We start from the raw sequence: 24,630 nt of genomic DNA, 5'->3' as shown, positions 1-24,630 counted from the left end.
TAATGCTAATGTCTGATTATTTCTTTTTTTATATTGATATTTTTACAGAGAATGTGCTATCACAACTTCCTCAGTGGACAAGCATAAATATATTTATATAACATCAGATACAGTCCTTTATTTTTATTCTGCTATTACATCGCAACAAGCACAATGCTTACAATTCACAGAAAATTGTTATACACACAATAATATATTTTTTATTCCAAACAGGGTGATTTGTTTTTAATGATTTAAATATTTTCCCTGGTTCAATATTACAGTAATTTACATAAACATCTTTCATTTTTATCATTATACCATGTCCAGTTTCCCTACTTTTATTACATTCATAATTTTACTGCTTAGATTTTGTAATTATCCTAGCGTTTTACATATTTTGTTGAATTCAATCCAAACTATTAAAGTGAGGTGAAACTTTGCATTGAGACTTGTTTGAAAGCATAACACATGTGAGTAGCAAACCACAACCTTGCCTTAATCCTACATTAACCCTGCATTTTAGCCCTATTCCTTGTGCACAAATTTTCGCATTTTGTCGACAATGCGCCATTTAAAAATAATTTCAGATTGAAGTGACATACTCACCCCTCTGTATTTATTTGGACAGTGAAGCTTAAACTATTAATTTGTCTCTATAATCCAGCATTTTGGATTTGAGATCAATTGTTTCATTTGATGGAACAGTACAGAATGTAACATTTTATTTGAGGGTTTTTTCAAGCACTTTATGTATCAAGTCCCAACATTTGAAGGTATCAAGTATTTGGACAAATTTACTTGTAGTCTATTATAGTAGTCAAAAGCTTAGTAATTGTTCCCATAGTCCTAGCACGCAATGCCTACACTGTACATCAAACTTGTGACTCTTTAAAGTTGTTGGATACATTTGCAGTTTGTTTTGGTTGTGTTTTGGATTATGCTGTGCCCAAAAGGAACTGCATGGTGAATAATGTAGGTTGTGTTTAAAACAGGTAGCCCAGCGCTGATCTTTTTTCCACTAATTGGTCTTTTGACCAAATGAAAATCAGATTTTCTCTCATCGGATCTTTTTCAGACCTGATCAGATTCGTCAAACGCAGCCGAATTGTTCATTTTGGAATCACTTTTATTGTAAATAAGAATAGAATATGTTTATGAACACAACAATAATGTGGATGCTACCATTATGGATAATCGTGAATGACTACTGAATAATGATGAGTGAGAAAGTTAGAGGCACAAAGACCATACCCCCAAAACATGCTAACTTCTCAACATGACCAATAACGGGAGTTTTTTGGTAGCGGGATATGATATTTATGCCTCTGTAACGTTCTCCCTCATCATTATTCAGGATTCATTCATGATTATCAGCAATCATGGTAGCATCTACATTAATTTAGAATTGTTCAGAAAAATAATATATTGTTATTTACAATAAAAGTGACTCCAAAATGACACAATATATTATTCACCATTCAGTTCCTTTTGGGCACAACGTAATCCGAAACACAACCAAAACAAACTGCAAATGCATCCAACAAGTTTGTGGAGTCACATGCTAGGAACATTGCATGTTAGGAAAATGGGACCAAATACTAAATGTTTGACTATTTTAATACACTATAAGTGAATTTGTCCACATACTTATGACACCTTCAAATGGGCCGACTAGATACATATAGTGCTTTCATTTCTAAACGGTAAAACAAATATGAATGAACATACCCTCAAATAAAAGGTGACATTCTGTGCTGTTGCCTCATAAAACATTTGATCTCAAATCCAAAATGCTCAAGTATAGAGCCAAATTAAAAGTTTTAGCTTCACTGTCCAAATAAATACGGAGGGGAGGGTGTACAACATTTGAGATGAATGCAGTCTCCACCAATGGAGGAAAATTACCTTTAAAAGCCTCATCGTCTACAAAGCGCGATCAGATTGAATCCTGACTTTAGTAAACATGGGTACCAATGGATAATGCCCACCCACCTGCACAACATATCTTAGAGACATCACCAGATCAAATAAACCAAACAAGTCCAGTGAGAGGTTTCAAGGTCGCCACTTAGCAAACACATAAAGCAACTCATAAAGCACAAGAGAACAATGGTCATGTCACACATCAAATTGGCACAGAGTGGGACCAGCAGCAGTAGCGGTGTTGTTGTACATCATGCGAGCACGTTGAGGGCATCTGTGAGCATCTTCAGCTCGTCCTTAACAGACTCCAGGCCTCCTCGGATCTTCAGGGGATTGTCCAGGACCTCTATGCTGTAGGTGTAGGGATCAAACCGCACAGAAAACGGCCTCTTAATTCCAGCCACATACGATCTGTCAGGAAAAACACAAGGCAAATATAAAATGTATAGAAAGTCTAATATCTACTGATTGGTCAATGTCTGTCTGTCTGTCTGTCTGTCTGTCTGTCTGTCTGTCTGTCTGTCTGTCTGTCTGTCTGTCTGTCTGTCTGTCTGTCTGTCTGTCTGTCTGTCTGTCTGTCTGTCTGTCTGTCTGTCTGTCTGTCTGTCTGGCCTGCCTAAAGTTCAGTGACAACATTCTCATTCTTATTGTATCAGGCAATATGGATATAAAGGGTTCAACTTTTCTTCAGTAGAGGCCAACTACAAGAAACATTAATTCAATATGCATTGAATCACAGAAAACTGATTTGCATTGCACTGCAACTACATATTAACCATCTACAGTCTAAGCCTCTAGAGGGCGATATCGACCAACCAAACATATGGAATTGTTGTAAGTTAGTAATAACATGGACCATTAAGCTGATTTAGAATTTTAGGACCCTTGAAGGTATAAAAAAATATATATATGTAAAAATATTTTTTATAAAATATTACATCTGGCCTTACTACTATTAGACCATAGAAACCCACTGACTAACACACAAATACATGGCAAATAAGAGAAGCAAAAAATATACACTACCGTTCAAAAGTTTGGGGTCACTTAGAAATGTCCTTGTTTTTAAAAGAAAAGTAAAAAATGTGTCCATTAAATTAACATCAAATTGATCTAAATACAGTGTAGACATTGTTAATGTTGTAAATGACAGATTTTTTATGGAATATCTACATTGGCGTACAGAGGCCCATTATCAGCAACCATCACTCCTGTGTTCCAATGACACGTTGTGTTAGCTAATCCAAGTTTATCGTTTTAAAAGGCTAATTGATCATTAGAAAACCCTTTTGCAATTAAGTTAGATCAGCTGAAAACTGTTCTGCTGATTAAAGACTAGTTGAGTATCTGGAGCATCAGCATTTGTAGGTTCAATTACAGGCACAAAATGGCTGGAAACAAAGACCTTTCTTCTGAAACTCATCAGTATATTCTTGTTCTGAGAAATGAAGGCTATTCCATGCGAGAAATTGCCAATAAACTGAAGATCTTGTACAACACTGTGTACTACTCCCTTCACAGAACAGCACAAACTGGCTCTAACCAGAATAGAAAGAGGAGTGGGAGGCCCTGGTGCACCCCTGCGCAAGAGGACAAGTACATTAGAGTGTCTAGTTTGAGAAACAGATGCCTCACAAGTCCTCAACTGGCAGCTTCATTAAATAGTACCTGCAAAACACCAGTCTCAACATCAACAGTGAAGAGGCGACTCCGGGATGCTGACCTTCTAGAAGCTAGCAGGTAGATCAGGTTTAAAAGCAAAAACTGATGTAAGTTGGTAAAATAATAAAACTAGTGTGAGACTGGATTATACGGCTTATACGTGTGCACTTGTGTGTGTATGCATTCGTGTGTCAATGGCCGTGTCTGAAATCTGTTTTACCTACTACTTACTAAAACGACATGCTCTGTACTTCAGTGGAGGCTGGTGGGAGGAGCTATAGTAGGGCAGCTCATTGTAATGGCTGGAATGGAATTAATGGAAGGTATCAAACACATCAAACATATGGAAAACACATGTTTGACTCCATTCCATTCATTTAATTCCAGCCATTACAATGAGCCTGTCCTCCTATAGCTCCTCCCACCAGCCTCCACTGGTGTACTTATAGTACTACATATTATTTGGGATGTACTGTTTAATAAAAATGTATTCAGCAAACAACAAATATCAACATTCCACTCATCCATACTGAGAAGGCATCATCTAATGCGCAATCGCGCTTGTTAATTTTTCATTCAGCTTTGAATGGACGATTCTCTTCCTCAATAGTGTGCAGTGAATTCTACTTCATGAAAAGCGAGTATGATTATGACATCCTGGTATACTACGTTTTCTAAATGTATACTTTTGCATACCAAAAAAGCCTACTATTTAGCCTACAAGTATGGGTATTCTGACACGGCCTATGTGTGTCTGGTCCGTTACCTGAGTTTCTCTTTGGCATCTGTGAAGCTCTCAGAGACAAAGTATACAGACTGGTAATTCTGGTCTTGGTAGGGCTGAATGGCAGCAGCCTCTGGGTCAAACTCCCTCCTCTCTGGCTCATCTGACAGAGCATGCTGGGCAAGACAGGGGGAGAGTGAGAGATAGGGAGGGGACGGGGACGGGTGGTTAATGTCTGGACGTCTGGATATTACTGTAATTCAACATTTAATTGAAAATTAGGTTAGGGGAGGTTTATTCTGTCCTATTATGTTGTCTATACGGTGGCTTATATCTAAGATGAACCTCTTAAGGATCTGACCTTTTTTTTTGTGCCTAAAATGACATACCCAAATCTAACTGCTAACTGCTCAGGACCTGAAGCAAGGATATGCATATTCTTGATACCATTTGAAAGGAAACGCTTTGAAGTTTGTGGAAATGTGAAATTAATGTAGGAGAATATAACACATTAGATCTGGTAAAAGATGTGTGCGTTTTTTTCATCATCTTTGAAAAGCAAAGAAAGGCCACAATGTATTATTCCAGTTTAGGTACAATTTAGATTTAGGCCACCCGTTGGCAGCAGTGTATGTGCAAAGTTTTAGACTGATCCAATGAACCATTGCATTTCTGATCAAAATGTAGTATCAAGTCTGCCCAAATGTGCCTAATTGATTTATTGACACATTTTCAAGTTCATAACTGTGCACTCTCCTCAAACAATAGCATGGTGTTCTTTCACTGTAATAGCTACTGTAAATTGGACAGTGCAGTTAGATTAACAAGAATTTAAGCTTTCTGCCCATATCAGATATGTCTATGTCCTGGGAAATTTTCTTGTTCCTTACAATGTCATGCTAATCACATTAGCGCACATTAGCTCAACCGTCCCGTGGGGGGGGGTCACCGATCCCGTAGAGGTTTTAAGATATGGTATGATTTTAGAATGGAGAGAGAAAGAGAATACTCCATGTCTAAAACCATGTACTCACCACTAGCTCGCCATATGAGGAGAGGAGTCCTGCCCCGTAGGCTTTCACAATGCCACCCTGTTTACACAGACCAAACTCCACCGTGAACCAGTAGAGCTGAGACACACACACACACACACACACACACACACACACACACACACACACACACACACACACACACACACACACACACACACACACACACACACACACACACACACACACACACACACACACACACAGGAGACATGCTTTCTAAATGAGTTATGTTTCCACAGCTTTACACTTCATATGTTTTGCATGTGTGGTAGGAAGCAAATAAGGAATCAGGAATAATCCAAGCCATGTTGCAACAACAAAACTTACCGTTGACAGTTTCTCAATATCTTCTTCTGAAGCCCCCAGTGAAGCAAGACCGATGTTCTACAAGACACATGTGATCTCTGTTAGTAAAGCATGACAGAGTATCATCTTTGGTTCATGGTATACAAAGCAGACAAGAGGCTGATGGGTGCAGACGGGTGCAGACCAGAGGCCCAACTCTCTTTCATTTTAGAACTGCTCCTTTTATAAATGTTATTGGGTTAAAAATGTCCATCTTCAGAATCAATAAATCAGAATCAATAAAGCCAATAAAGCCACAGAATTTGTCACCTGAGAAAACTGGGCGAACACCCGGTCAGCCAGAATGGGGACGTGGCCCAGGAGTTCGTGCACACAGTCCCTATGGCAACATCACAAAAATAATGAGATGATTAAATGCTAAATGCACACAGTCACACAGGAGATGGAGACAGAGAGTGAGAGTAAGATGCCCAGTACATATTTCCTACAATTATCATACAGAAAGTGCATGATGCTGTCTCTATCTAAGGAGGTGCAGATAAGGAAGAGAGAGGTATGGAAACAGAGAAATGAAGATAAATAAATTATACAGGACAGAGAGCTGTTTGGACTGCAGACCTGAGTTGAAATACTATTTGAAATCTTTCAAAATACCCTGCAAGAGATGCAAAATAAGTCATGTCAAACTTTGTAGAATTGCAGAAACCCCCAACTGACAAGAGGTTTCAACTCGCTGTTCACATTTGAGGTTTGGTCCAACAGAAGGTCTAACCGAATTATTCATAATGTGTTTCGGTGTCCATATTAACACATTGAGATATTATTTTACTGTAATAGAGGACTAGTTTTCTAACAATCCCCTTTCTATGTCTCAAGTCCTCAAATTGCACGCAGAGCAGACACTCCTAAAACAGCATTATCAATGAACATTGATTCTGGAAAATGTATGCTCAGTACTACATACCACTAGCAGGATTTTATCCAAAGACTGTTATACTAGCTGTCTAGTCTGTGTTTTATAAATGTGCAATAAGCATAAAACACAATTATATAAGGAATTGGCAACACATTCTCATTCTGAGAAATAAGGTAGGCCACTCGATTTCAACATGAACAAAGTGGACAGGCTGTCATGCTGTGTTCAAACAGTTGGAGACGGACAGAAGGGTGTGTTCATACCAATTCAACTGTTCTACCTTGTTAGCTAGCAAATAGATCTAAGTTGGATAAACTTGAAATATAAAGATTAGTTGGCTGCTCACTAGCACGTGGGCTTGTGCTTGAGAGATTGTTGATGAGACCTGGGTTAACTTTCTATAATGCCTACAAGAAGTTAGTCATTATTAGTGAATTTGCATTATAAATGGTTTTGGTATTGTTTTTACAAAATGGTATTGTCATAGACAGACTTGAAAGTCAGATCAGTTTTCTGCCCTACCTAACTCTAACCCTACATAAGGGACGCATGTGGCAGCTCCCTTACGATTGATGAGGATTTTCATAGGGCAAATGGATGGTCCCTTACTAGACGTCCACGGGTGCTATTAAAATAGGCAGACGACCTCAGGTCGCACCCCAAGGCCTGGTCTCCGGGAAGTAAAAAAATAAAGCCCTGAAACAAGTTGGCGGCGAGGCCACAACGCTCTTTGAGTTAATGCACATTTTGTGGGAATAAAGGTCGAAAATGGTAATACAGAGCTAATTTGACCACTTCACGTCAAAGTACATAAACCCACACTGTAAGGAAAAATAGAACAGCCATTTATCTATTGTAGTTTACGAGAAATCGTACAATGTCCATTTCATGATACTAAAACAAATGTTTTTTTGTTTTTTTAAGTTATAGATCCAGTTGAGGTGTGTTAAGGCGAATCCGTTAAGGCGGGTTTCGAAGCTCTACGTGATTTCTGTGATTTTCTGTACTCACACACACACACAGCCAACATGGAGTGACACAGTGTGGGGCTTACAGACACACAGAGCCTGCAATAGTTACCGGCGTTCGAACCATCAAAGAACCGTCAGACCTAGAGCTCTGAAACGTTATAAACCTGTTCTAGAGCTTAAGTCGGTAGTGCACGGTGAGTTATGTGGCTTTAGAAGGTTCCCCGGCTGAGAAACAGCCTAGTCCATTTGCAATATCTACAATAAATTTTTAACGTCGCGAAAATGACAACGTTTAGAAAAGTCCCAGAATCACAATACTAGGTGCATTGAAACCGCCTCGGCCCATAGAAACGGACCCTACAAGTTTCTGTCCGAAAGGTCTTTCAGGGACCCCGTAGCAACGCCCGAAAAAAGTGCATTTTCAGCACTAATTAAGGTCGCTGCTCGGGCTCCGAATGACCTATCGAGCCAAAACTCGGGATTCGGGGTCGCCTCAGCTAGGCCTACACATAATGTCAGAACTGGAACCACAGCTAGAACGTAACTATGTGTTTAAATTTTTTTTATGGTTTTAACAGAAGGCGCTGTGAATTTTGGGCCGGCTCTGAAATATGTGATAGTTGGCTTCTAAACGAGTTGGAAAAAGGGGGTTTGGTGTTAGTATGTCTCAGTTTGGTGTCAGTATGATATCTTATTGACTGATGGATGGCTGACTTGATGGCTGACTTATTGTCCATTTCCAATAAGTTTAAACAGTGATGAACCATCACCAAATGGACAGGCTGAAATCAACACTGAAAGGGTTGGCAAATGGCATCACCGTAGTCTCTGGGATGTGCCGAGTTCAACGAGGTGAGACCACTTGACCGTAGCTCGCTTGGTCTGACCGCAGCGACTGTGCAAAAAGTAGGCCCAGGATGAAGCCTGACAATTTGTGATTTCAACATGCTTTTGACATATTGTGGCCTCTGGGTCACACAGAGACACACCGTTTTCGATGGGGTCGTTGGGGGAAGGTTGGGGTGGATAAGCCACAGAGTTATTCTAACTGCGCTCGCAGGTTCATGTAGTTTGACACGTCTGAGTTTCTGCCTAAGGATAACATGGGTTTACAGGTTATGCTCTAACTTTTTGCTACATTAAATACATGCTTAATCATTTGGACAAGTATCCTGCCTCTATTGTATTGTGTTTTGGAGAAAAAGGCGGTCATGTTAGCAGTAACTGCATAAGGTTACTATGAAACCAAGGTAAATAAAAGCAATTGTTCTCAGTTCCACGCTATGAACAGTTACTGCCTTTTTGCCTAGTAGGGCAGTATTGCAAAAAAGCAGGCTCAATTATTTTGATGAAATAATGACATTATTATTGGGTCTTATGGTTGTGGAAGGCTTATATTTAGCCTAGGACTAATTTCACAAGCCCTGAATTCATTAGATTATTGCTGACTGTTTGTATTTGACCTTTAATTGTACAGCAAAGCTTATTTAAAGAAACCCCCCCAAAAAATTGAGATGCACAAATTATTAGGTAAAGCACCCCATTCACGAAAATGGTTTGCTCTTACAGAGAGTCACGTGGCCGTGGCTTGCTATATAAAGCAGGAGAGACAGTGTCACGGTTGTTGTCGGTGAAGGAGGACCAATACGCAGCAGGTACGTGTATGCTCATCTTGAGAATTTATTAACTTCAAAAAATGAACGTACAAAATCACAAAACAAAAAGAACGAACGAACAACTACAAACAGTCTGGCTAGCATAGGCTCAACACAGAACAATCACCCACAAATAACACATACAAACACACCCTAATATATGGGACTCTCAATCAAAGGCAGATAGACAACACCTGCCTTCAACTGAGAGTCCCAACCCCAATCAACCAAACATAGAAACACACACACTAGACTAACCATAGAATTAACTAAACATAAACCAAAACCCGGAAATACTAAATCAAACACCCTTTACACAAACACACCACCCCGAACCACATAAAACAAATACCCTCTGCCACGCCCTGACCAAACTACAAAACAATTAACTTTATATACTGGCCAGGACGTGACAGACAGGCATCGAGGTATTCAGAGACTGTTCGATTGAACGTTAGAATGGGCAAAACGAGTGACCTAAGCAACATTGAGTGTGGTATGATCGTCAGTGCCAGGCACTCCGGTTCCAGTATCTCAGAAACGGCCGGCCACCTGGGCTTTTCACGCACGACAGTGTCTAGGGTTTACTGACAATGGTGCGACAAACAGAAAACATTCAGTCAGTGGCAGTCCTTTGGGCAAAAACAGCTCGTTGATGAGAGGTCAAAGGAGAATTGCAAGGGGGTATGCTCCAAAACGTTGTGTGGGTTCAAGTCCCCTACGCGACTCGAATCTCCTGCTGGTCCTCGAGTCAAATAATGCATATGTGATGTTTGTAGATCATTTTAATAATGTATGGAAAAATTGTACAGTTAAATGTACACGTCTGTGCAATATATGTAATAAACATGATTATTAACAGTGTGTCTACAGGGCTGAAGAAAGATGCCTCATTAAATGTATTATTATTATTCATTATCAAGGTGTTGCACTTCCCTTTGCAACACAATGACACAAATGTAATTGTACATAAAAAAAATGAGAATAATCTAATTTGGGATTCAAACCCTTGCCGCAAACTGCGAAAATGATCAGGAGCTTGGCTCACTACACTGTGAGCTATTTAAACACATGGGATTTAGTAACTTTGATTAGCAGAACTTCTGTTAGGAACGCTTTCATGAAAAACTGGTCGATCAGGTACAACTACAGCACGTCAACGTTTTTAATTGGCTGATGTGGAATTTGTTACATTATAGTTAGTTGCATGTCATTTGCGGCATACATGATCTTGAGCAAAGTCATTATAGCCTGTCATTTCACTTCCCCTGTGAGAACAATGAGCACAGGATGATTTGGCTTTGCTGTACCACAGCCGAAGCCTGACAGCAGACTACCTACCAAAGGTTGCACTGTATCCAATACAATGTAGAAAAATGCAGATCAGCTATCTTTTAACCCGGGTATGGAGAACTAGGATGTTGTGCAATGTTAAGATAGAAATATAGCATGTAGAATTAGGAATCACATCAGCTCTATTCATGACATCTCTATCTGCAACTTTCTACAATGTTTGCATACTGAATATGGCCATGGTGAAACAATAGTACTCACGGTTCAGGGGAGTGCATGGGAGAAGAGGCATGGCGTATATACTGGGTACACTGGAACACGCGGAAGGCCAGACTGGCTAAAAAGTCTCTGGCAGAGAGGAGACCTGCCACGGGACGCAGCTGGAACCCTGTACGCTCTGTGTGTGCGAGTGAGTGAGTGAGAGCGAGACAGAGAAAGAAAAAATAGAAAAAGCAGGGAGACAGTGACAATGACAATTGGTACTAATGACTACGCATCTACCAAGAGGTGGAACTTAGGTAGTGTATATTCAGCCGACAGAAAATGTATGACTGCGGTACGTAACCTTTGTCTCTAAACCCAACCTTAACCCTAACCTTTACCATTTTCGACCCATACGCAGGTTGAATATCTGCTTCTTTGCATGTACATGTATCTAATGTTCAATCAGGAGTGGGCTGTATTGAACATGCTATAGGCCAGTGGTAGACACTAATATTTCGGAGGGAGCTACTTTATTGGGGGGGGGTCATGAATTGAATTTGATTCATACAAGATATCAAATGAATTCATACATGATATTTAAGATACTATTAACATGGACCATCAAGCTTTCATTCAAGTTGCAGTATTAGAAACAAATGTGTAAAAATCATTGTATGAATCTTTTGAATCTGGCCTTATTGCCATTATCTCAAAAATAAAAAGTTGATGATGATTATCAAGCAATCTTTGTGTATGATCGTTTGTGAAGAATCAATGCATTTCCCACAGTCATTCTGTACAGATTCTCCTCTGTCTCTGCTACTGAGACCTGCACAGCTTGTGTGATAGATAGAAACAGAAGACACAAACACATTCCTGAGAATCTTAGCTTTCAGGAATGGGGTCAAAAACTAGAGCCAAATGTGTAGGAATAGTTTGTTTTCAAGATGCGCTAAAAGCACTAGAAACCGCTGTTACTGTTCCGTTTGTCCCAGACGATAAAAGCAAGTGTTACTAACGTAACCATGATTCTATGAACTAAGCGGCGCATTGAGGAAAATATTTTTCACAGCACATTCATTCAGATTATTGCTGGAGTTGCCAATGAAATTGCAGAGAGACGCACGCGTCTTGTGAGATGCTCCATGACAATGGCTGCTATAGGCGGCATGTATGAGTACCTCTGAGGAAGCGTGACACGTCCTCCAACTGGGGGATGTTTTCAGGGCTGTATCCACAATGTCTCTCCAGCAGGCGGAAGGCGTCCAGGTGCTCACTGCAGGCATGGGTGGTGTACAGGTCCCTCAGGGTGGAGTACACCTCTCTCCTATTTAACACACACACGTGGGAGAACACACAGACATGCATGCACGTACGCACACACACATGGATACACACACACCAGAAGATGAACACACGATGGAAACAAATATAATGTTGTAGATAAAATTGCAGATGAAAATGTAGAAATCTTAAAACACAACTGTGAGTCGTTATGGGAAAAGGATTGATTTCTAGGACTTTTCAAGACAACTGTTATAGAAGTCCAAATATATCCATTAAAAAAGAGAAGACTTCTGTATAACCCATTTCTAGAATGGTGAGCTGAATGTGTGGCCTCTCTTTGATTGAGTTATGGCAGCATATTGTCCTCTAGGTCAACTATAAATCTCTCCAAAACAAAACTGTTTACTCTCTTATAATCGGGTTATCCATGAGCAAGTCTACGTCCCAAATGGCACCCTTTTCCCTATATAGTGCACTGATTTTGAACTGGGCCCATAGGACTCTGGTCAAAAGTAGTGCACCATATGAGAATAGGTTGTAATTAGGGATGCAGAACAAGTCGTGTACCAGATGGTTGACAGTCACTTCGGAGAAGTTCGGTCAAGGGACCTGAACGCTTTTTTGAAAATGTTTTTATATTGTTCAAACCCAATATTTCCGTTTGGTGGAGTGAGTCAAACAATGAACTGACATTTTAGACTGACATGATATCTGGGCAATTGACTTTAATCTGTGACATTTGCACATAAACGATCAAAAGCTTTTACTCTAGATTGCTTGATAGCACCCTCCATCCTGTGGCAAATCAGGAAAATAACCATTAAATAACCTTTACCACTCTGAGTCAAAATCACAAAATCATAAATAGTATGAAATAAACACGTCTTTGTGCAAATGGACATGTAAACAGAGGGCTGAAGCGTAACAGAAAGCATACAATAAACAACCCTTGCACGATAAGTATTGAGATGTGAAGAGTCATTGTAGTTCCAAAAGCTACTGCCTAAGCTTCAGTTCAATGCTCTAACACTATCTTAATTAGGACTAGACCCCTTTTTTCTCAATTTCCACCTGACTAACGTGCCCAAAATAAACTGCCTGTTGCTCAGGTCCTGAAGCCAGGATATGCATATAATTGGTACCATTGGAAAGAAAACACTTTAAAGTTTATAGAAATGTTAAAATAATGTAGGAGACTATAACACAATAGATATGGTAGGAGAAAATCCAAAGAAAAACCAACCAGAATTGTCTTTTTTTGAGAGCCCATGCTCTTACAATGGAAAGTATAGGGGCATACTGAATTCTAGCTCCCAGGATGCAATTCCTATGGCTTCCACAGGGTGTCAGTAGTCTGTGTTTAAGGTTTCAGGCCTGTAACTTGCAAAACAAATAAGAAATATCAGTTTTAGTACAGGGACACTGTCTTGTAAATTCGTGTTTGGGCGCACGATGAAGACAAGACGCACCTTCTAAAATTGGTTTCCTATTAAACATACTTCTTTCCGTAAGAAATATTATAGTTTGATTACATTTTAGAGTATCTGAGGAGTAAATAGAAATGTATTTTGACTTGATGAAACAAAGTTTAGCGGTAGATTTTCAGATTCCTTTCTCTGCACATTGAATGAGTGGATTATTCAAATCAATGGTGCCAACTAAACTGACTTTTTGGGATATAAAGAAGGATTTAAACTAACAAAACGACAGTACATGTTATAGCTGGGACCCTTTGGATGACAAATCAGAGGAACATTTTAAAAAGTAAGTGAATATTTAATCGCTATTTGTGAATTTATGAAACCTGTGCCGGTGGAAAAATATTTTGATGTGGGGCACCGTCCTCAAACAATCGCATGGCATGCTTTCGCTGTAATAGCTACTGTAAATCGAACAGTGCAGTTAGATTAACAAGCATTTAAGCTTTCAACCGATGTAAGACACTTGTATGTACCTAAATGTTTAATATCCACACGTCTATCACTGATTAAGGTTTGAATACTTATCACTGATTTTACCAAAGAATATCATGCTAGTGCCACTCACCATGTACCGATCTCCTCCTCTGTGTATTCTACTCTGGGGATAGGCTCCCCTCTGACAAAGAGAAGAATGAAATTAGCAGATATACACCATTGTAGCTTAATATTCCTAGATAAACCTTGTATCCACTTTCTTTATGATTTTTACATGACATTTTAAGTAGTCATTCGTCTCCATGTACTGTGAAAGTTTCATGACTCTTTGTATTTGTATTACTACATGGCAGACCTAGAATAACTATAGTTTTAACTATTCTTTGCGGAAAGTAACTATTTTTCCGGGGAAATAAACATTTACTTTTGAGGTGACCACTACTTGAATACAGATCCGAAAAAATACTACTTTTTAAAACAATTTCAAGAAAAATCTCAGAAAGTAATTACTTTAAAAAAATTATGGCAGTGCTGTATCTGGAACTGCATGTTAAGATAGAAATATAATGAATAGAGCACACCAAATCTAATAAACTATTCCAATCTAAAGGACAGTCATATTTGATATACACAATACATTTCTATCTGAACATTTTGTAAATGTCCATTCTCCTGAATGTCCATTGCCATAAAGTCTAACCATTTATATATACAGTACCAGTCAAAAGTTTGGACACACCTACTGATTCAAGGGTTTTTAGTGAAGACATCAAAACTATGAAATAACACATATGGAATCATGTAGTAACCAAAAAAGTGTTAAAAAATAAATAAAAATGTATCTTTGAAATTCTTAATTCAAAATGCACTCGCACATCTGAGCTATCTTTTTTGCAGGTGCATGGTAACAGTTGAATAAAATGAGAAAAAAGAAGAATCCCGCACACTGCTCTTGATAGTGTCACTACTCTTTAATAAGCTTTTACGTATCGGTCTCACGGCCGTCTTCAGAGCTTTTTTTGCACTCTTGGCATTCTCTCAACCAGCTTCATGAGGTAGTCACCTGGAATGCATTTCAATTAACAGGTGTGCCTTGTTAAAAGTTCATTTGTGGAATTTCTTTCCTTCGTAATGTGTTGTAGCCAGTCAGTTGTGTTGTGACAAGGTATGAATGGTATACAAAAGATAGCCCTTTTTGGTAAAATACCAAGTCCATATTATGGCAAGAACAGCTCAAATAAGCAAAGAGAAAATGACAATCCATCATTACTTTAAGACATGGACAGTCAATGCCTATGTGCCAACATTTCTTCAAGTGCAGTCGCAAAAACCATCAAGTGCTATGATGAAACTGGCTCTCATGAGGACCGCCACAGGAAAGGAAAACCAGAACAACAGATTTTGACCTTGTCAGCTCGGGAATTTGATCTTGCAACCTTTCGGTTACTAGTCCAACCCTCTAACCACAAGGCTACCTGCCACCCTAGTATTGGTATTGTTTCCTTTTGACAATTAATAGGCATATTTTGTTACTGTTAGCGTTCTCATTAATACTTAACAAACTGTTCTGGCACCTGTGTAATAAAACTGTAATAACTTTGAGCAACATTTTATTAACATGTTACATAACACTTTGGTAATTGCATTTTAATTGCATAGCAATGAGCAATACAGTACTCTACAGGAATAGTAACTGCTCCTTATTCCACATGTTATAACTCCATTATTATGCAATTATAAAGCAATTTCCACAATCTTATGGAGGGGTTGGAACCTAAATTATTTTCCAATCGTTTCGTTCTGAACAGAACCCCTCAAAAAAATGGTTCGGTTCCACTGTTACTATACACACAATACCCCATAATGACAAAGCAAAAACAGGTTTAAAAAAATGTTTGCTAATTTTTTTAAAATAAAAATTGAAATAACTTATTTACATACGTTTTCAGACCTTTTGCTATGAGACTCGAAATTGAGCTCAGGTGCATCCTGTTTTCATTGATCATCGTTGAGATGTTTCTACAACATGATTGGAGGCCACCTGTGGTAAATTCAATTGATTGGACATGATTTGGAAAGGCACATACCTACCTACATAAGGTCCCACAGTTGACAGTGCATGTCAGAGCAAAAACCAGGCCATTAGATCAAAGGAATTGTCCGTAGAGCTCCGAGATAGGATTGTGTCGAGGCACAGATCTGGGAAGGGTACCAAAAAATTACTGCAGCATTGAAGGTCCCCAAGAACACAGTGGCCTCCATCATTCTTAAATGGAATAAGTTTGGAACCACCAAGACTCTTCCTAGAGCTGACCGCCCGGCCAAGCTGAGCAATCGGGGGAGATGGGCCTTTGTCAGGGAGGTGAACAAGAACCCGATGGTCACTCTGGCAGAGCTCCAGAGTTCCTCTGTGGAGATGAGAGAATGTTCCAGAAGGACAACCATCTCTGCAGCTCTCCACCAATCAGGCCTTTATGGTAGAGTAGCCAGATGGAAGCCACTCCTCGGTAAAAGGCACATGACAGCCCGCTTGGAGTTTTCCAAAAGGCATCTAAAGACTCTCAGACCATGAGAAAGGGTTCGAGTCAGGGTTAGGCTTCTCTGATCTGATGAAACCAAGATTGAACTCTTTGGCCTGAATGCCAAGCGTCACGTCTGGAAGAAACCTGGCACCATCCCTACGGTGAAGCATGGTGGTGGCAGCATCATGCTGTGGGGGTGTTTTTCAGCGGAAGGGACTGGGAAACTAGTCAGGATCGAGGGAAAGATGAACGGAGCAAAGTACAGAAAGATCCTTGATGAAAACCTGCTCCAGAGAGCTGAGGACCTCAGACTGGGGCGAAGGTTCACCTTCCAACAGGACAACGACACTAAGCACAGAGCCAAAAAGACAATGCAGGAGTGGCTTCGAGACAAGTCTCTGAATGTCCTTGAGTGGTCCAGCCAGAGCCCAGACTTGAACCCGATCAAACATCTCTGGAGAGACCTGAAAATAGCTCTGCAGCAACGCTCCCCATCCAACCTGACAGAGCTTGAGAGGATCTGCAGAGAAGAATGGGAGAAACTCCCCATATACAGGTGTGCGAAGCTTGTAACATCATACCCAAGAAGACTCGAGGCTGTAATCGCTGCCAAAGGTGCTTCAACAAAGTACTGACTAAAGGGTCTGAATACTTATGTAAATGTGATATTTATATTTTTAATAAATTAGCAAACATTTCTAAAAACCTGTTTTTCCTTTGTCATTGTGGGGTATTGTGTGTAGATTGAAGGAAAACAATTAATACATTTTAGAATAAGGATGTAACCTAAAAAAATATGGAAGAAGTCAAGGGGTCTGAATACTTTTCGAATGCACTGCATATTCAAGTACCTTAAAATATTATTTGTTTTTCTGAGAGGTATTCCAAATACTATTTGTTTTTCTGAGACCTGTATTTGAATATCAAAGAAAATAGTTGCCTTTTTGTTAAAATTATATAAACTATATTCGACTACCTCCAGTTTGTACTGTATTTTCAAATAAACTACAAAATACAACTACAGTATTTTCTGCCCAGGTCAATATATATATATATATTCGTGAAATTAGAAATCTAATTTCTTAAGGCTTATGTTTAAAATGAATAAATGTTGTAATGAGTTACGGTATAATTATTTCTGGCTTACTGTTTATATCTGAAGGCAATGTCTCCAATCATCTTCCTCCTCTGCCTATAGACGGGATCTGTGAATCCCTGTACAAAACCGTCACACAAAACATGAGTAGAGACCCAATATCTATAGTTTCACATTTTATCTAGTGTAATTATACTGTCATTAGAAATATGGCAGCGTTTAGGCAATGTAATAAGATTATTATCTGATGTAGGCTCAACGACTGTCAAAACTTGTGAGTTGTGGCCAAAACGTTATTTCACATTTAATAATAATAATGTAATAACAATGTAATAAAGGTGTAATAGCATTGTAACAATGATATTCTCTCTCTCTCTCTCTCTCTCTCTCTCTCTCTCTCTCTCTCTCTCTCACTCTCTCTCTCACTCTCTCTCTCTACATAAGCAGCCTGAGTGATTGTTTCCATTCATTCACTCACTGGGTGTTCTTGGTCTAAATCTGGATCAAATTTTGTGATAAGGTGGTGACATCTGTCCAGCTCTGAGATTTTCTTTGGGAACCAGTGAACTGAAAAAAGACCGTAAAGACATTTTATTTTTTACAAACATGCTCCCATTTTCATGTATATCTTTAATTCTTGTCGCCGCAAAACACGTAATGCACACAAATGTTTGGACAAAGCCTGCCATCTATCGTAGATTAATAGCTTTGGTCAACTCAATAGCAGCTACAGTATGACTAAATACAATGCAAAGGTGGACTATATCTAAGGAGGTGACCAGCCAGTCAAGTCTTGAGAGTCAACAGAATCATTCAACTATACTTTTTGAGATTTTGTGAGTGTAAAGATGGTTCAGCTAGGTTACATTTGGGTCATACATTGGCTATACAATATTAGATGGTCTTACACTTGACAGCTGCTTTTGTTTAAGCCTCGAGTTCCACAGCATTATGTGTTCTCACCTGTGCTCGTGAGACTAGTACAGTTTTAGTAAAGTGCATTATGCAGAAATATTGAAGGTTCTCACATTTGACTTCTTTGGTGGTTTTGACGTCCTCTGCTATCCTCTTGATGGAGCTGATGAGGGTGCTGACATCAGACAGGTGCACCTCGCAGCGGACAAAGTACTCCAGCCCCTCCAGGCTGTCCCGGGGCTTCCTGCACGGCCGTGTTTCCAGGTGGTGGATCTTAGCTTCAAATGTCTATCAGGCACAACATATATATCTCTTAGGCTCTTCTCAATTGCTCAAACATCTTTCCTTTCCTCGTCTACTCCCCTTCATCTGCACAATGGTAGAAAAAGTACCCAACTGTCATACTTGAGTAAAAGTAAAGATTTCTTAATTAATAGAAAATTACTCAAGTAAAATTCACCCAGGAAAATACTACTTAAGTAAAAGTCTAAAACTACTTTGGTTTTAAATATACTTAAGTATTAAAAATAAATGTAATTTCTAAAATATACTTAAGTATCAACAGAAAAATTATAAATAATTTTTCATTCCTTATGTCAAGCAAACCAGATGGCACCATTTTCATTTATTTATTTTTTACTGATAGCCAGAGGCACACTCCCACACTCGACCATTTATTTAAAAAAAAAACATGTGTTTAGTGAGTCCGCCAGATCAGAGGAAGTAGGGATGACCAGGGATCTTGTCTTGATAAGTGTGTGAATTGGACCCTTTTCCTGTCCCGCTAAACATTCAAAATGTAACAAGTACTTTTGGGTGTCAGGGGAAAATGTATGAAGTATGTAAGTGAAGTAAAAGTTGTAAAAAATAAATAGTAAAGTACAGATACACCCCAAAAAACTACCTAACTCGTACTTTAAAGTATTTTTACTAAAGTTCACACCACCACTGCATCTGCACTAGAAAATACTTGAAATGTCTGTCAGGCACAACATACTTCTCTTAGGCTCTTTCTCATTTGCTAAAAATGTTTCCTCGTCTCCACCCCTTCATCGGCACTACCTAGAAAAGACTTGAGAACATTATTTTATGGTGGAATTGTCACGCCCTGACCTGAGAGAGCCTTTTTATGTCTCTATTTAGGTTTGGTCAGGGTGTGATTTGGGTGGGCATTCTATGTCTGTATTTCTATGTTGGGGATTGCTTTGTTTTGGCCGGGTATGGCTCCCAATCAGGAACAGCTGTACATCATTGTTGCTGATTGGGAGTCATACTTAGGCAGCATGTTTTTCCTTTGGGTTTTGTGGGTAGATGATTTCTGTTTCGTGTGTTAGGATACCTGACAGGACTGTTTGGCTGTCGTCTGTTTTTCTTTGTGAAGTGCCTTTTTCATCTAAAATAAAAGATGAACAAATTCCACGCTGCACCTTGGTGTACTACTTCAGACAGCCTTTACAGGAATCTCATCATTAGACTGGTTTTCATCTGGTTTGTTCTTGCAGTGAAGGAAAGGAAGTGAGGAGATGTTCCTACAATTGAGAACAAACCTTTATGATAGAATAAGAAGGGTTGGAGTGAAGGAGAGCGGAAGGGAGGGATGGGTGCTAGGTCTAGCCAAAGGTCTGAGGTCTGAACACATTTCTCCCGTAAACTGCATGGGCAGAACAACCTTTTACTGCAGTGGGCTAAATCAGGGTCACACAGAGTGTTTTGTGGTAGTTGTAAACAAATCAACTTTGAAACAAAAGTATACACCTCACACACATGGTTATGGGCTAAAAGAAAGAAGACACCTGTACCATGTCAGATATAGAGTTGAAATGTATGACATTTTGATTTTGCCTCCCAATATTACACTTTATATACATCACAGAAGACTGAAATATAACAAAACCGTTTGACATAGAAACACTGGATTTTCGTAATTAAAAAAAGTTTATTAATTAGGAAAAATATGAATAAAGTTCCACCCATGAGGGGCTTCTGGTCATTCGACTGCAGAAATGAGCTATCATGTCAGTGCAGGATTTCTTCACAAACGCAGGGCAACTAACGCCTCTATCAGACCTATCAGACCCACAGTGTAGATGCATCAATACTGCAGATTATTATTCAATTTTTTTCATTTTTATTATGTAATCCAACATTTGTCGATATGTGTGCAGCGTTCAATTGGAAATGAATGTACTTCTTGTGCACCAAAACGCAACGACACTGACGGTCTGATCAAGGCAGAAAGGGAGATTACGTGCTCTTACGTGTTTTAACAAACTTGCTTGCAACACTTGATCTCATGCTGTTCTGTGATACCAGAAAGCTTCCTCTAGGTTCTCTACATCCACACCCAATGAAATAGCGACCTATCAGGAACATCAAAAATCGCAAGCCTGGTAATATAGGATTATATTTCCTACAAAGATTTCATCTTAAATGTCAACATCATTTATGTCATTTTAAATAACTTGACGAGACTACAATTGAATTAAAACAAGATTATACTTTAACGCAATCATGACCCACTGGGCATTGACATCAGTTCAACATCTAGTTTTGTTTTACATTTGGTTTAGTTGTCAACTAACGTGAATTCAGCGTGAAATCAACGAAAAATGTTACCCTGTCATTGGATTTACGTTAAAAGTTGGGTGAAAAAATGACGAAATTCCTTGACATTGAAGACTTTTGGCAAATCAAATCAGTTTTCCACGTTGATTCAATATCATCACTGATTTTTGGGGGGGTTGAACTGACGTTGAAATTAACTAGTTTTTGCCAGGTGGGGATTGGAATGATTAGATTAGCCTACACATTTTAAGATTTGGACAGTTCAGGGATATTTTATTTTCCCTTGATAAGAAATGTACTATACTTTAAAACAAGTTTTTGTTGATAGCATAGGCTACACCACGAAAATAATATCGTCATTGAATCGTTCCCATTTAGGAAATCTATTTAGGCATAATCCTTAACACCTTTGTTCAAGGCTCCAACAATCTGCTCTGCATAATTTGCCAGAACATTCGAATTTACCTAGTTGCTTCTCCTGAACCATAATGACATATTAGACACAGTGACGTTGCCTTGTCGCCTGGAAAAATCAACAAGAAGAGCTGAGAGCAAGCACTAATAGGCTTAGGCTACAACATTTTCTCACACTTTACAACTCCGAATTAATTGCCTTATTGAATATCTCCTATTTTCTCGTATATTCATACAAAATATAAGTTGTGCAAAATATGTATTCCACTCTCCATTTGAACAAAAATAAGTTTTGGTTTGTGTTATTTGGTAGACTATTGGGTTAAATTCGATGTTTATTTTCAAAGTTAAACGTTTCACTTTAAATCCTTTTTTTGAATTATCCCAAATCCTATTTAGGCTCTTTAATACAGAAAAGGCATAGCTCATCGTTTGTACTTACCTCGAACACCTTAAGAGAGCGTGACAGTGCTGGTGTCTTGGAATTTCTCAGCGTGAAGAAGAGATTGAGCAGCGCTTTTCCATCCTCTTCCTCAAACACGATCTGTTCAGTCGCTTCAGCCGCCTCTGCCGCGGCTGCCGCTGCCTCTCGTTCTTTCCGCGCATCCTCGATCAAACTTTGTCGTCTCCCAAAGAATCTTGGAGACTGCGCCAAAAAAGAGCAACATATTGCATTTAAAACTTTAAAAGCTTTACTGTTATGTCTGTGAACATATTTAAACTCGAACATATTTATCTCGACCACCGACAGCGCACAAGACACAGCCCATAGTAATTGAAAACTGGAGAGCCTTGCTTACCTCGATGGAAGCATTTTACATCTCCAAAAACGCATAAGAACACCAATGCAGGCTAAGTAAACCTGACGCATAGCTTACTCTTAGTGATTTAAAAGCCGAGCTGCTAAACCACAATAAGTTATTTTCCTATAAAAAGTTACCATTTACCCAACCGCTCCTGCATAATAGTGCCCTCTCCAATGAGCCAGGCTCTCTGCGCGCATTGAGGCAACATAAAAAAAAGTCTAAAAAAGATTAGCAAGTGACACTTATAACAATAGTTGTGACCATTTCAACTCAAAAGTTGAGTATGATAGGGCTAAATGGAATGGTAATAAGAACGTTACTCCTTACCGTAACAGAATCAGACCTCTCGAGCTCAGACGCTGCCCTGCGCATACTCTTCGTTGAGGAAGAAGAGCTGCTTGAAATCGGCATCATCAGATTCTGGAGTGTGTAAGATAGTGTCTTTGTAAGCGTGTGTAATGTGAGTGTCTGTGTATCTGAGCGTCTTTTATTGATGCTCCCTGCACTGCGTTGACTTTGCTTGGTGCGCCTGGTGTCTTTTTTCTCCACGCGGAAGAACTTGCCTGTCTTATTTATTGGGGAGGGGGGAGGATTTGTTTGTCCTTCCTGACGTCAAACATCCCGTTCTCTTTATCAAACAACACAGCATCCGACACATGCTCCCATATTTGCCTTAATTATTATGTAACAGAGCAAGTGGAATTTTAAAAGCCATTTTCGTGTGGTTTCGTTTTGGTATCCTAATGTAGCAAGAAAATGTATATTGATTTCCAATCATAGCTGCGGGAAGTAGGGGTGTAGAAGGTTCTGCAGCACCTCCTGATAAATTGAAATAATGTGTACAACATTATATGACAACTCCTGTCTGAACACTGATGAACATGGGCAGCACATGCACCAAATATAGAACAGTTTCTTGCATTGCTGCCATAGAAATATAATCCATAGCACCCAGCTAGCACATAATGTTCTGAGAACCATATGTTTCTTAGAGCTTGGTGAGAGCATGTTTGCCCAATGGTTATTTTGCATATAACCTTCCCATAAAGTCTCCTACAGGTTTCTTCATGGTTCTATTTAAAGTAATATTCTCAAATTATTCAGAGACCGTAAAGAAACAACCTTCTTCTGTGGGAATTCTAATTCTTCAGCATAATGTTTTCTGCAGGTTTCCTCATGGTTCAATTTAAAGTCCTGTTTTCAGAACATTAAGAACACTTTCCATCAACCCCCCAGAAATCCTTAGTAATGTTCAAAGAAGGTTCTAATAATATTGTTTAAAAACATATACATTTAGTTTTCAGCATCAACAAAAGTCTCTCTGTCCTCTATCTTGTTACGGGTTTTCAAGTGTTTTGGCCGCATCCACTAATTGGCCACACCTGAATCAGTTCCTCTGTAGAGATGGGTGAACCTTCCAGAAGGACAACCATCTCTGCAGCCCTCCACCAATCAGGCCTTTATGGTAGAGTGGCCAGATGGCAGCCACTCCTCAGTAAAAGGCACATGACAGCCTGCTTGGAGTTTGCCAAAAGGCACCTAAAGGACTCTCAGACCATGAGATTCTCTGGTCTAATGAAACCAATATTGAATTATATTTTTGTTCAGTATACAGTACCAGTCAAAAGTTTGGACACCTATTCATTCCAGGGTTTTTCTTTATTTTTTACTATTTTCTACATTGTAGAATAACAGTGAAGACATCAAAACTATGAAATAACACATATGGAATCATGTAGTAACCAAAAGAGTGTTTTTAAAATGTTATATTACATATTTGAGATTCTTCAAAGTTTGCCTTGATGACAGCTTTGCACTCTCTCAACCAGCTTCATGAGGTAATCACCTGGAATGCATTTCAATTAACAGGTGTGCCTTGTTAAAAGTTAATTTGTGGAATTTTTAATGCGAGCCAATCAGTTGTGTTGTGACAAGGTAGGGGGGGTGTAGCCCTATTTGCTAAAAGACCTTGTCCATATTATGGCAAGAACCGCTCAAATAAGCAAAGAGAAATGACAGTCCATCATTATTTTAAGACATGAAGGTCAGTCAATCCGGAACATTTCAAGAACTTTGAAAGTTTCTTCAAGTGCAGTCGCAAAAACCATCAAGCACTATGATGAATCTGGCTCTCACGAGGACTGCCACAGGAAAGGAAGACCCAGAGTAACCTCTGCTGCAGAGGATAAGTTCATTAGAGTTAACGGCACACCAGATTGCAGCCCAAATAAATGCTTCATGGAGTTCAAGTAACAGACACATCTCAACATCAAATGTTCAGAGGAGACTGCTTGAATCAGGCCTTCATGGTCGAATTGCTGCAAAGAAACTCCTACTAAAGGACACCAATAAGAGGAAGAGACTTACACAGACCAAGAAACAAGAGTAATGGACATTAGACCAGTGGAAATCTGTCCT

General features: G+C 39.2%; 1 protein-coding gene across 2 annotated transcripts; it reads right to left on the bottom strand.

Moving 5' to 3' along the window:
* On the bottom strand, window positions 1–22,776 carry th (tyrosine hydroxylase). 2 transcript variants are annotated; one of them, XM_014123840.2, is made up of 13 exons: window positions 22,540–22,774; window positions 21,849–22,052; window positions 18,541–18,715; window positions 17,991–18,079; window positions 17,564–17,631; window positions 14,025–14,075; window positions 11,873–12,018; window positions 10,749–10,884; window positions 5,962–6,031; window positions 5,674–5,730; window positions 5,326–5,421; window positions 4,334–4,467; window positions 1–2,316 (listed from the first exon to the last, which is right to left on the bottom strand). In XM_014123840.2, exons 1-13 carry the CDS (start codon window positions 22,624–22,626, stop codon window positions 2,157–2,159), a joined length of 1,473 nt encoding a protein of 490 aa, XP_013979315.2. In that variant the 5' UTR covers window positions 22,627–22,774; the 3' UTR covers window positions 1–2,156. The 2 variants fall into 2 exon arrangements, with proteins under 2 accessions (XP_013979315.2, XP_013979316.2); XM_014123841.2 differs by lacking the exon at window positions 4,334–4,467 and having other exon boundaries at window positions 22,540–22,776.
* Window positions 22,777–24,630: the final 1,854 nt, after the last annotated feature.

This window comes from Salmo salar, chromosome ssa10 (genome assembly GCF_905237065.1).
Source record: "Salmo salar chromosome ssa10, Ssal_v3.1, whole genome shotgun sequence".
NCBI classification, from domain to species: Eukaryota; Metazoa; Chordata; class Actinopteri; order Salmoniformes; family Salmonidae; genus Salmo; species Salmo salar.
Note: the sequence above shows the minus strand (reverse complement) of the source record. Positions and strands in the feature narration are given on the sequence as shown.

Coding starts and splice junctions, on each gene's coding strand:
- th (XM_014123840.2), bottom strand. CDS start 22,626: ATGATGCCGATTTCAAGCAGCTCTTCTTCCTCAACGAAGAGTATGCGC. Junction 18,080..18,540: donor AACCACCAAAGAAGTCAAAT/GTGAGAACCTTC, acceptor GTCTTTTTTCAG/TTCACTGGTTCCCAAAGAAA. Junction 4,468..5,325: donor CCTCATATGGCGAGCTAGTG/GTGAGTACATGG, acceptor TGTCTTGCCCAG/CATGCTCTGTCAGATGAGCC.